This window comes from Podarcis gaigeae (genome assembly GCF_964106915.1).
Source record: "Podarcis gaigeae genome assembly, chromosome: 8".
Taxonomy (NCBI): domain Eukaryota; kingdom Metazoa; phylum Chordata; class Lepidosauria; order Squamata; family Lacertidae; genus Podarcis; species Podarcis gaigeae.
This window is the reverse complement of record NC_139684.1, coordinates 50831867-50846018: the sequence shown is the minus strand read 5'-3', so window position 1 is coordinate 50846018 and position 14152 is coordinate 50831867. Positions and strand designations below refer to the sequence as shown.

The window sequence follows — 14152 nt, the reverse complement described above, 5'->3', positions numbered from 1 at the left end:
TCTGCCCACCTGTGGGTCCCAGGAACTGCTCTTCAGAGGAATCCTGCCTCTAACAGTGGGATGAGAACATTGCCATCGTGGCAAGTATCTGCTGAAAGCCTTGTATTCCATGAATTTATCTAATCCTCTTTTAAAGCCACCCATATGGGTGACCACCGTGACTTCTTGTAGGAGCGAATTGCACAGTTTAACTATTTGCTGTGTGGAAAAAGTCCTGTCTTTTGCCTGACCTGAATCTTCTGACATTCAGCGTCATTGGCTGATTCGGAGTACTAGAATGATGATGCCCTGCCTACAGTATGGCTGAAGCAAAAAAAAAAACCAAACTGGGCATCCTCCCAGGGGCATCTTAACATAATGGGATCCCATCAGAGGGTGACTGTTCATAGTGAGCCTTGGGGAATGCTGCTTGAATCAAGAAGCATTGTGCATCACAGCTGATGCCAAATTCTGACATGCAGAACTGTTATCAGTATGCTTGTTGATATGTGACTGGGCTTACCACTTTCCACTCTAGATAGAGTCCTTCTTCAGTGTAAAGCATGTAGTCAATTCGCCTCCCGTTCCCCTTCAAAGCTCTCTTCCTCCCCTTCTGACTTGAAGGATGGGTCTTGCTGGTAGGAAAGACAATATAGGCTTTTCGCCCTTCTTCACTTTCCATCGTCCTGGTTAAAAACACACACACACAATGGTTTATTATGTGTCAGATCTACATCTGTGTCATCCACTGCTCTAACAAATATCAAATGGGTTCCCAGTTTTTGGTGGCGGATGCTTTACTGGAGATAGCAAAGGTATAAGATCTTCTATTTCTGAAGTTTCATTTTATATTGGTAATTTCCAGTTAACTACGCAAAACTACACATTACAATTCTCACACACCCATTATCAACAAATTATCTCATGTGCATTGTTGTTGTTGTTGTTATTGTTATTCTAAAGTGCCTAATGTTTCCTGAGAACTGTACAATTCTTTAAAAATAAGATATAAGTTCGTCCATCTAGCTAGATTGTATACACTGACTGGCAGTCAGAAACCTGTTTTCAGGCATAAATCTTTCCCCATCCTACCATAGCTGTCAACCGTTCCCTTATTTGGCAGGAAACTCCCTTATCCCAGCGCCGTTTCCCGCTGCTGTCCTGGATTGATGATGTCCCTTATATTTCCCGGGTTTCAAAGGAAGCAGCTGCTCTCCCTCCCTCCCTCCCTGTTGGCCAGGAAGGAGGGAGGCTCCAACTGTGTTGCTTGGCTGCATTGCTCACCCAATAAGGAGTCTAAGAAGGACTGGGGGGTGGAGCTTGCATGCCTTGTGCCGATCAAATTGGCTGCATTGCCTGGGGACTCGCCTTTGCTCAGCGCTTCCCAGTGGAGAGGTGACGGTGTTTTTCCTTGATGCATCCCCTTTGCCGGGTTGCTGCACTGTGGGAACCACTGCTTGAGGCTTTGTTTGGCTGCTGGTTGACTAAAATCCCTTATTTTGGCTGCTGATCCCTTATTTTCGAGGCTGCAGGTCCCTTATTTTCAAATCTGTAAGTTGACAGCTATGCATCCTACCTAGAGATAATAGGGATTGAACCTTGGACATTCTGCATGCAAAGCAGATGTTCTGCCACTGAGCTCTGATTCTTGTATCCTTGGACAATAAAGCATGCCTCTCTTTGGCTGTCTAGTTCTGGAGGAATGGGCAGTCAAAGCAGTGTACTTCCCTAGATGTTTACTCACAAGTATTTCACTGAACGCAATGTGGTTTACTTCCAAGTAAGTGTACATAGGATTATTGACAATTTGTGGTGAATTATGGGCTTATTCTTCAAATAGTAGTCTTGGATTGAAGATCCACAGTTGGCCTTTGTGAATAAGGCACACACCAAAATTACCAGACTATACCATCAATTATTTTGGAAATGAGAGAGATGAAATCTTGATTTTTCCACAGAGGAAAAGGAGACACCAGTTGTCAAGGCCTGTGGCTCCTTTTCAGGAAACTTAAAAGCAAATGAAAATAATTGGTACAATTGATTCTTATTACCCAGCCTTTATCAACCTTTAAAATGTAAAATCCAGTTTTAACATGTTCTGAAGTATTATCTCTGGAGACCTAAGTCAATTGACACTAGCTTGCTTCTGATTAAATTCAGTATCAAGGAATCAATACTTATCAATGATCCCTGGATGCATTTTTTTAAAAAACTGCAAAGAGGGAGGTTCATTTCTATGAAGATGGTGGTTCAAATATGGACTGCTGTATAATTAATTGTCTTCAAAAGTGCCACAGACAAGACATTCTTCAGACTGGTTTGGGGGGGGGACGACTCATGGAATTTTCATTTTTTTTTTATGAAAGAGCTGTGGCTCTGACAGAATTGACCTCTGTTGAAACACCAGCAGATTATCTCCGCCTCATAATAGCAAATTAAGCAAGAAGCTGAGAAAAGTGGCTGGGGTATGTGCAACACATTTCGCCATATTTCCTGCAATATATTAATTTGAAAAATGGCTGTGTTCTATGGTGCGGTTACTTTATATAAATGGTAGATTTAAGAATGCCTGGAATCCCTTTGCGCATTGTAATTTCTGCCTCCCACCACTCTTCTGCATCCAGCCAGTCCATGAAAGACTTTTACCTTTGTGCAATGAGTTACATGTGCTACCACAGTCCTATGCATTTAACTGAGAAGGGAGCATCAGACTGAAACGTTCTAGGGGGCCACCCAGGCTGGCTGCTTCAGTTCACATGTTGTTTTTGAACTGCAAATTAGGTTAAGTTCACCTTTAAATGCAAACTGAATTGAATTTCTCCCCCATCCATACTCAAATTACCACCCCCAGCTGCTTTTCTCCCCAGGACATAAAATATATGTGTCTACATATTTCCACTGAGATTTAAAATCTACCGATCTATTGATTGCCTTGCCTGTATTCCCCCCTTCTCTCCTCTAGAGGAAACAATCTTTGTTGGTCAGTCAACAGAAAGAAGCTTGGGTTCTGGATGCCACAGAGCTGAAAATTATGCCTATGGCACCCTGGAAGTGACACTTTCCACATGTCAGTTTCTTGACTGTCCATGATGTCAGGGTTCCACATGTCAGTTTCTTGACTGTCCATGATGTCAGGTGAAGAGTTTCCCTTTCCTCATGAAGTTTGAAATCCAGCCACACAATAAGAGGCACAGGGGTTTGTGGGTTCAGACAGTTAGCTGACTGGCAGCACTCCACACTCCACTGTTGGAGGAGAGCTGCATCTTCACATGCCCCACATAATGTATGACTTTAGGTGTCGGGTAGGTGAGCATGGTTTTGGGGAAATGGCCTCATGGGCCAAATTAGGACCCCTGCCAGCCCCCATTAAGCCCATGGACCAGAGATTCTCCACTACTGGTTTATACTAACTGGCAGTGGCTCTCCAGGGTTTGGGGTGGGAGATCCCAGGGCAGAATTTGAGACCACCTGCACACAAGGCAGATGATTTACCACTATGTTAAGGCTGTTCTTCCCCACTGTATCCACTATAGTATGTATTAAAAGGAGCTGTAAAGTCCTCCAAAACCACCCTGTAACAAAAGTAACTCCATCTCTCTGATACCACTGAAAAATTATGTAGTTCAGAAAAGTGTGCCACTTCAATCTCAGTGACATCCACCATGATAATCAATATAAGGAACTGAAAAATTGCCCTTTTGGTGCCAAAGATTGTCTGGGCTGATAGACTATAACCTGACTGTATACAACATTGTGACAACTTTAGACCCGCAATAAAACCTGACTGATAGGCAGGTGACCGCCCCTTTGAATAGTGGATTGGTATTAAGTGAAAGAGACCAACACCCAATCCACCCTAGGTCTGTGAATATCTTAATTAAACGGCCATTTCTTCACTAGTTGCCCTAACGGTATCCTATTAATCAAGTCAGAGGTGGAGGCACATTGTGACTAAGTAGCAACGGTGTTTATTGATCTTTTAAATAAGGAAATAGGTCCACGTAGTCACTCTTATTGATGTATTTAATAGTGCGGGCTTCTTAACTTTATTAATAGATTTCCAGACGTTGGTGCTGGAAGTCTAATGGAAGCCTAATTTACTGGGCTCTTTCCAGAACTATTGATGTCAGTATAAATAGGGTGATAAATTAGTTTCTATAGCTTGGGCAAATTTTATTATTGAAGGATTTCCACAAGAGTCCATTCTAAACCTCATCTAGTTTGTCAATGACAATAGCAATTTCAGATGGGTATCATTTGCAAGCTCTTCAGCATGTTTTCTTTTTAAAGATGACATTACAATTTGAGAGCTGCTTGACCTTCTTTGGAGGTCTTTAAGCAGAGGCTTGACAACCATATGTCAGGAGTGCTCTGATGGTGTTTCCTGCTTGGCAGGGGGTTGGACTCGATGGCCCTTGCGGTCTATTCCAACTCTATGATTCTATGATTCTACGCATGGGAATTAAATGCCAATCAAAAAAGGTGTCTTGAAAGACCAAGAGGAACTAGACTTAAAATAAATGAGAAGTTTGCTTTCAAAAGTGCTACAGACCACAAACTTTGTGAGTGCTTACTTTTTTTGCCTTAGGGCCTGTGGAATTTTACTACATTTGATTTGGGGGGGGGGGGTCAGTTTGCACTGTGGCAAATCCTACATGCCAGAGTAGAACGGAAATGAGGTCCAGGCCCTCCAGTCTGGACCAACACAGGGACTGTTCACCCTGCCCTGGATTCAGCCCCAAATCAATCTGGAGGTGAGGGTAAAGGTAAAGGTAAAGGGACCCCTGACCATTAGGTCTAATCGCAGACGACTTTGGGGTTGCGGCACTCATCTTGCTTTATTGGCCGAGGAAGCCGGTACAGCTTCCGGGTCAAGTGGCCAGCATGACTAAGCTGCTTCTGGCAAACCAGAGCAGTGCACAGAAATGCTGTTTACCTTCCTGCTGGAGTGGTACCTATTTATCTACTTGCATTTTGGCATGCTTTTGAACAGCTAGGTTGGCAGGACCGAGCAACGGGAGCTCACCCCATTGCGGGGATTCGAACTGCCGACCTTCTGATCAGCAAGCCTTTTATTTCAGGGGGTACTCAAGGGTACACAGTACCAGACCTCCTTTTTTGTTGTTAAAAAGTGTGGCACTTACTGTAACAACTTCATGGTGAGTACTGGCACCTACTGGGTGAGAGCGAAGAAAGAGACCCTCTCTCCTCCCCACCAGACCACTGAAAACACTATCCAAAATATAAAAGCAATACTTATTGGTGGTGCAGATTTAAAAAGCAGCCACTATATTGTATAAGCAGAGAAACAAGGCGGTACTTACTTCTGCAGGTTATCTGCTGTGCACACTTCTTCATCGTATAGTCCTTCTGGATCTAACAAGGTTCCTAGGAAGAGAAAGGAATTCATGGGTCTCCTATCAACCTTGGCTTTCTCCCTAATGGATGTAGACCAGAGTCTCTATGCAGTACTGAGTTGCGTTGCTGCTTCCATATATGATGCCAGTTTTGAGGCAGGTAAAGGTGCAGCTGGGCCAGGAGGGGGTTTGTACATGCCAACCAGCTGGTTGGCAGCACCTGCCAAGCCCTGTGCACAGCTCTTTGCCACCCTCTTTAGTCCCCTCTCCATCTGAAATGTCATGCCGCTCTTTAAACTTAAATACAATGATGGTTGAGGAAGATAAATAAAACCATTGTTCTTGTTACACCATGAGCGTGTGTTTTGATGTTTTCTTAATCTTCTTAAGCATATTTTATACAACAGCAGAGCAGCTTGTCAAATTCCGAAGGCTGAAACAAAAATCACTGAGAACTATGTGAACGGGTTTTGAATTGAACTGAAATGGAAATTCTTTCCTTTCCAGAGGAAATGAACTAATTCCTTTTTGGAGGGGGTGAACTGGAACGGATTAATGAGCTTTCCCCCCCCCAAGCACTGCTTTCAACCCAAGCCAAAGGCCATGGCAGCATCCCTTACCAATTGCCCACGATTTGTCCTCCCCTGGACCAAGCCGGCATGGGTCCTTGTAGCGCGTAAACAAGGAATGCTGCTGCTCCAGCTTGTCATCTGCAGCGAGAACACAAAGGACCAAGAACAAGGACATCAGTGGCATGCGAAGAAAGGCAAGGGCAGGGGGAGGCAGGGTTGAGCAACCTGCAGCCCTCCTGATGTTGCTGGATTGCAACTCCCAGCAGCCCCAGCCAGCTCAGGCAATGGTTAGGGAATAAAATCTAGAGGCCACAGCTTGAGAAACCAGAGGCCACACAGTGGGCATTCCCCACTTATCCTGGATTTATATTGCATTGCATTTACTTGGGGCTGCCCTAGGTCTGGATTTTCCTGTACATCATTGGGATTTCAAAGGCAGAAAGGCAATTTCCAAAATGCATCATTTTGTCCTATCTAAAATTTGTGGGGTTTTTTTGGTGTTTTTGTTTAAAAGCAAGTTCAACAACTTTCAGGTCTTCCTAAAAAAATCTCACCAATTTTGGGGGTTTCCTTTTAAAAAAAAGCTCAACAATTTCAGTGGTTTCCTTTAAAAAAGCTTGGGTGTCCTGGTTTTTACTTTTTGAAATATGGCAACCCTAATTTACTTCCATGCCACTTAATACCAAGGCAGTCTCAAAGCAATTCATTAAAACATGGAAGAATTATATCTAACTAAGTTTTATGCAGAGTAAGCCCATTGAAATTAATGGACCTGCACTAGATCTACTCCAAGTATGACTAACAGTGGATAAAGCCCACACTATACACTTTTCTTTTCCTCTTCCTTACCCCCATGTAGATCTCTCTAGACCTGTCAATTATTCCTTGGGGTTGGACTGATCTTTAGATTGGCTAAGGCAGGCAGCTAATTCAAGCAGTCAAAAATGGTGAATTTTCTATTTTATTGCTGCAGTTTGCTGGGGAGGAGGAATTATTTGGAAATGTCATTTGAAGGCATAAAATGGTCTTGTTAAGTTTTGGGCAACTGTTTATTATTTATTCATTATTAAATTTCTATACCACCTTTCATCTAAAGATCACAGGGCAGTTTACAATATAAAAACACAAAAATACATACCATGAAAGGAATACACACACACACACACACACACACACACACGCCCCTGATTAAAAGGCCATAGATTGTTTAACTAGCTAGAAGCCTGGGGGAAAAGGAATGTTTTTGCCTGGCACCTAAAGATATGTGATGAAGGCGCCAGAGCATTCCACAGACGATAAGCCACTGCAAAAAAGGCCCGTTCTCATGTTGCCGCCCTCTAGACCTCTCACAGAGGAGGCACATGAAGAAGGGCCTCAGATGATGATCGTAGGGTCCAGGTCAGTTCATATGGGGAGAGGCCCATATGAGGTTTATGCAGTTAAACCTTTTCATTCCATTCTGTTTTAGATCTAGCCCTGTGCAAACACCTGAAACCTATGATGCCTCTTAATCATTTTTCTGCATCTCTCCTGGAAGAAAAGAAAAAAGAATTTCTTTTTGCTTCTCCTGGGGGAATCCCACAAGTGGCTGCCACCGGCACTAATGATGTCATTTGTCACTGTCTATTGTCAAGGCAACACAATCCATAAATGCAAGGCTTTTAAAAAGCGGTAAGGAAAAGAAGAAAGAAGCCTAACTGCTAAAAATAAAACAGTGCTTTGAAGGTTATGCCGATCAGATCATCTGGCCAGGGTTCACACTTCTGCATCTTACTTTCTAGAGCAGTGACCTGATTTGCATCCAGGTATCTAAGGGTGGGGGCAAAAAAAAAGTTGCCAAAAAGTAGCTCTTTCAGTCTCATGCCAATTTATTATTGCCCATTTCATGGGTCCATCCCAGGCACTGACTCCTAAGGGCTGAGGCAGTCTTGGTCCCCTGAATGTTTTTTTTTAGGGGGCCTGGCCCCCTCAATGCTCAGAGGACATTTGGCTCTGCCCTCTGGCTCCTCGCAACATTGTGTTGGGCCACCTAAAAAATATGGATAAGCTGGAGCCTCTGTTGTCCATCAGTGCTGCTAGCAATGATAAAGGTAAAGGTAAAGGTACCCCTGCCCATACGGGCCAGCCGTGTCCGACTCTAGGGTTGCGTGCTCATCTCGCTCTAGAGGCCGTGAGCCGGCGCCGTCTGAAGACACTTCCAGGTCACGTGGCCAGCGTGACGAAGCTGCAGCTGGCGAGCCAGCACCAACGCAGCACACGGAAACGCTGTTTACCTTCCCGCTATAAAGCGGTCCCTATTTATCTACTTGCACTTAAGAGTGCTTTCGAACTGCTAGGTGGGCAGGAGCTGGGACCGAACGACAGGGGGGATTCGAACCGCCGACCATACGATCGGCAAGTCCTAGGCACTGAGGTTTTACCCACAGCGCCACCCTCGTCCCAGCAATGATACTAGAGGCTATAAATGGCTTCTAGGGATGGGGGAGTTTTTTTTTTCAGTTCACATTTAAAGGAAATTTGCACTTTCCAAAACAATATGTGAGCTGAAACACAGCACTCCTTCAAAATTTTCACATCATCCAATTTTGTTCTCATCTTGCCTTGGAAACAGCAAATGTGGCAAGTTGGCCATGAAAGGAGAACGGAATCAAATTTCTCTCCATCTCTATTACCAGCTACACCAATGTGAATCTTTGTAAATCTCAGTAAGCTAAAAAATTCTCCGAAAAGAGCTTTCTAGGAAAACTTTTGGAGAATTTCACCCTTTGGATATTCAGTGAAATCCACACACTCCCCATTTTGCTGCCTGCAAAGAGCATGGTGAATTTTAAAAGGCCTGCCCAGTCCTTGCAGTAGCCTAGCTTCTGTTTATTGATTTGGCCATTTATGCCTGTCTTTCTATGATAAAGTCAAGTGTAAGGTGGTTCACAAAGAAAAAACGCAGCACAACTAAATTAAAAGCAAACTGAAGAACAGAATGAGCAGCAATAAATCAGCATCATTTCACATTATCTCTCTGTTTATTTTAATAAATTAACCCCATTTATTAAAAAGCATCGCTTTCTCCAGTGATTCATTATAACTCTACTTCACCCTTGTTTATCCCAGTACATTATCATGAACTTCACACTAGGAAGGAGAGCAGGGAATTATTAGGAAAAAAGGATGGTGATGAAGAAGAGGAGGGTAAGGACCAGTGGGGTTCCAGGCACAACACAGTGTTGGCCAATGAAGGCTGGTCCATTAGGATGAATGGGGCACTGCCCCACCAACCTTGGTCTATCACCAGCCAGCCTACCCCTGCCTGCCTTCTTACAGTCCAGGGGGTGACACTAGCTGCCAGCTTTGCTCTCCTTAATCTCAGTGTTGTCTTTAGCAGGGAGGAGGATAGGGGTAAAAGTAAAATTCCTCTGCCTGCCACTGGCTCTGGATTTATCTTTACTGGATTTCTCTGTCCTTTACCCCACCAGTCCCAATGGGCACCAACCACCATGGGCAGAGGTGGATTTAGGGCAGTGTAACCAGCACTGTTGTGCTGTGCACCGAGCCTAGGACTTAGCAGCTTAAAATACATCAAGCAAATAAGTGGCCGTCTCACCTGATGAACAATTGTCAAAGTTGAGATCTCCACAAAGTACATCAAATGCCACCAGCTCCTCTGGATTGGCTGTGCTGGAGGAGGAGGTAGATTTTCTGAAATCAGCCAGCCAATCCTGAAGCAGATCCAGTTGTTCGCATCGAACAGTACTGTCCCCTGCAGAAAGCACAAAACAAGGGTTCTGGAGCAAATTCAAATTTCATTGTATTTATTGTGGTGGTATCTTAAGCTACTAGACCATAAGATGCAATTCTAAAATAAACATGTTGGAGTTCCTTCAAATGCAAAGAGTTGGTTTTTTTTAAGGAGTAGAAGAATGTGAGTATTGTGTAGAACAGGAATGGGAACCGATGACAGGAATGGGAACCTAGCCTGGAGAAGAGGAGGTTAAGGGGTGATATGATAGCCATGTTCAAATATATAAAAGGATGTCACATAGAGGAGGGAGAAAGGTTGTTTTCTGCTGCTCCAGAGAAGCGGACACGGAGCAATGGATCCAAACTACAAGAAAGAAGATTCCACCTAAACATTAGGAAGAACTTCCTGACAGTAAGAGCTATTCGACAGTGGAATTTGCTGCCAAGGAGTGTGGTGGAGTCTCCTTCTTTGGAGGTCTTTAAGCAGAGGCTTGACAACCATATGTCAGGAGTGCTCTGATGGTGTTTCCTGCTTGGCAGGGGGTTGGACTCGATGGCCCTTGTGGTCTCTTCCAACTCTATGATTCTATGATTCTATGACCCTCAAGAGGTTGTTGACCATTGTTCATTCTTCCTGAGGCTGAGGGAAGCTGGTCCAACATCTCCTGAACAGCCACAGATTTCCCATCCCTGGAGTAGAATGTGGATTTAAAAGCATTTTCAATGAAAGACAATCGGCAAACTTTCTTTGTTTCTTTATTTTAAATACTTCTTACCCATTCTAGATGAGCCAGATGGACCAATGGTTTAACTCAGTATAAGACAGCTTCCAACATCTGATCATGGGATTAAGGTGGCAACTTTGTTGGGTAAGGACAAAAGAGCTCACTGGTGGAGCATCTGCACATGGTCCCAGGTTCAGTCCCTGGCACCTCCAAGTAGGGATGAGAGAGTCTCCTGCCTGAAAATCCTGGAGAGCTGCTGCCAGTCAGTGTAGACAGTACTGAGATATTTGGACCATTGATCTGACTCAGTATAAAGCAGCTTCCCATGTTCCCGAGGGCTCAGTCAACTGCTCCTTTTGTTTGTACAAAAGAATGAAAGTACTCCACACAACATAAGGAACACAGGAACCTGCTTATATGGGACCAGGCAATTGGTCCTATGCTGACTGGCAAGATTTCTCCACTTCTATCAGGAGAAGTTGGGGATTAAACCTGGGACCTTCTGTTTGCAAATCAGGTGCACTCCCAAAAGGGTTGGGGAGAAAGTCCTTTTGGTTACGCAGCTATAAATGGAAACTGAGCGCCTACACTTGGCGGCGGCAGCATTCCATGCAGTGGAAAGGGGCAGGGGGAGATTTCACATATGCCTTTGTTTATCTAGTGAGGTCCAACTGATACTCTCCAAGGGCTCTGCCAGGTTTGCATCATCAGGTTGCTGCCCCTCACTTTTGCAATTTGATTTATGGCACAGTGTGTCTGTGTGATGCACAAGCCATAAACGTCCTTGCTTGACTTCCTTACCTCATCCATCATTCACACCATTCTGTTCAAAGATAATTTGGAGCTGGCTTGGAAATTTCCCTTTTGAATCACCAATAACAGCACGCATGTATGCGACATGCTATATATGTTTTCATTAGCTCAGGCTGAACCGCTTCCCATCTAGTGTTTTCAGTTATTCAATATCTGTCGGCTGGTTTTAGGCAAGGAAAAAAATATAGATCTACAAAATTTGTGACTGAAGGCACAAGGGGGTATTGAATGAGTAACTTTTAGCTACCCAGTGTGTCATGTGCCTTATTCGCTGAGCCACCAGGACAACTCTCCACAAGAGGAAGCCACCAATTACTATTTCCTGCTCTTGGGTTCTCCCAACTGCGGACAGTCAGAAGGAGGTACTGCTGCTCAATGATTTAGAGCAGGCTTCCTTAACCTTGGCCCTCCAGATGTTTTTGGCCTACAACTCCCATGATCCCTAGCTAGCAGGACCAGTGGTCAGGGATGATGGGAATTGTAGTCTCAAAACATCTGGAGGGCCGAGGTTGAGGAAGCCTGATTTAGAGATTGTGAAGTGACACAAGGGGCAATGGGATATGCCCTGACTTAAAAAATCCAACTCCAGCCTGGATTTACAACTTGAGAAACAACATGTCTCTTGAGTAAAGGCCAAATTGCTAGCAGACAAAGTTGGTTACTCAAACGTTAAGGCCTCCAAGTTAAATGGGACTTGCTTCCTCAAAAGTGTGGATTGGATTCTGAGAGCCCTGACACTCTCAGTGGACAATGGTCTTTTTAATTTTTGAGTTGCTGTGTTCTTGTCTAGTTTTATTTTATTTTTTAATCTGAACACGCAGTGTTGGTGCTAAACATTGTAGGAGTGATTTTTAAAATTCATATCTACAACTCAAGCAGCAAATCAAAAGAAGTCTCTGTGAAGAATGCAACAGATCACTTTTGAATCAAGTATAATTGAATGAGGCAGAGGGTTGGGGTGGATTTCCCAGTTCTGATTTGTAAGTTTCCACCAGACTGGCTGTAACCAACATCCTCCTCTGCTTTTCTTTCTGATTCCCAGTGGATAATTCCTATAGATTATTTTGTGGTATTTTTGCTTATTTATTCAAAAGAAAGAAACATCTATTCTATTTACTTGATCTTTCTTATTGAAATGAAATGTTTTTATGCCGCTTGGTTAGTTAATTGCATATCATGTTCTTATTGTTGCAGGATTTCATTTGACAGGGTTTCTTGCCCTACAAGGCTGTATAAAAATACTGGGTGGTGTTAAACTAAGTTTTACTCAGAGCAGACCAACTAAAACAAATGGGCCTAACTTAATGTTCATTAACGTCAATCGGTCTACTCTGAGTAAAACTTACTTGACCCGTATCCAGTTAAATAAAATAAAATATTAAATGCGTATGAGTGGAGTTTGCTCTTTTGCTCTATGCTGGGAGCTTTTTGTCACCCCCTTTATTTAAAGCATGTGGTTTGTGTGGTAGAGATTTATACTTGTGGTTTGCACTTAAAGGGGAATCAACCAGATTCACACTTTCTAAAACAATCCGCAAACACAGCCATCCTTCAAAATTCATATTTATCTGAATTTTGCAATACAGTTCTCCAACCGAGTGCACAAAAAATGCATATGCTGGTAAGAAATGAGCATAAAAATACATGCTAATGACAATAACATACAAAATTGCATTTTATTAGGGGAAATTACTTTGCAGAAATGTGTATATCAAGGGAAAATTGTTCTAAGAAGAGTTTGGATTTGATATCCCGCTTTATCACTACCCGAAGGAGTCTCAAAGCGGCCAACATTCTCCTTTCCCTTCCTCCCCCACAACAAACACTCTGTGAGGTGAGTGGGGCTGAGAGACTTCAGAGAAGTGTGACTAGCCCAAGGTCACCCAGCAGCTGCATGTGGAGGAGCGGGGAAGCGAACCCGATTCACCAGATTACGAATCTACCACCCTTAACCATTATACCACACTGGCTCTCTAAGGATTTTAGGGGGGGAGCAAATTGATGTGGAAATGTGGACAATAGAATTTCATTTTGGGAAAATGAGAAACTGTAATGGACAGATTTTCTCATTGTTGGTGGTGGGTCTTCCCCCTGCTCATGATTTTCAATTCAAAATCACCTCCGACGCATTTTCTCAGTTAAGAGCAGCTCTAAGGAGATTATGCATAAGGGCCCGGTGTCTTTGGGCTGACAAAGGGTCTCCACTTCTGCTTTAAGTGCTGACTCCACTGTCCCCAACACTATTCTTCCGCTACTTCTTTTTCAGGAAGTACAGCTCCTGTTTCCCAAATTGCAGCACTGGTGCATCTGCCAACTTGAGCTGTTGCACGTACACCTCTGAATTCTAAACTGGAGCCAGGCTTACTTTCAGCAACCATCAATTTGTATGTTTCAAAACATTTCCAAATAGGCTTTCTTTGACAAAAACACATCCCAGACCAGCACCTTTTATGTGGCTCAAGCTTTCCTTTTCTGCCATCATGTTCCATCCCTCATTTTTTAAAAACACAAGAAATGTTTTGGATGAGATAACCGGCACAGCCAAGGAAACTCCACTGTTATGAACTCAGGTCATTCTGTTTTGTTCCATAAATGAACAGAGATTTATTGAAGGACATCTAAGCTTTTAAAACCTAAGCTCTCTTGTATTTGAATACAGTGTGATAGATAAGCTGGGAAATATGAAGCAAACATACGAAAGACAAACAGGAAAGGAACTTGGAAGCCTTAAAGGGAGACATTCTGATGGGGCAAAGGGGGATTATTCAGTCCTCTCTCGCCATGCTCCTGCTTTGCCTTAAATCTCAGTGAGACGGTCCAAGAGTAAATCCACTAGAATTTGGCAGGGGGTTCAGGGGGTGGGGAATAGTATGAAGGAAATAGCCATAATATCACAAATAGCCATAATATCACATCTGGGTATTATTATTACTACATTTGTTTCAATTCTTTCATACTTTAAGGTTGAATA

At 43.4% G+C, this 14152-nt stretch overlaps 1 protein-coding gene across 2 annotated transcripts in view; it reads right to left on the bottom strand.

Moving 5' to 3' along the window:
* SMPD3 (sphingomyelin phosphodiesterase 3) overlaps positions 1-14152 on the bottom strand; it is an 86911-nt gene that overhangs the window by 10563 nt on the left and 62196 nt on the right. For both annotated transcript variants that reach the window (XM_083749917.1, XM_083749918.1), the window contains exons 4-7: positions 9507-9662; positions 5957-6046; positions 5304-5367; positions 503-665 (exon numbers count right to left, since the gene is read on the bottom strand). In XM_083749917.1, the coding sequence (XP_083606043.1) occupies positions 503-665; positions 5304-5367; positions 5957-6046; positions 9507-9662 (473 nt within the window). The remainder of the gene's footprint in view (positions 1-502; positions 666-5303; positions 5368-5956; positions 6047-9506; positions 9663-14152) is intronic.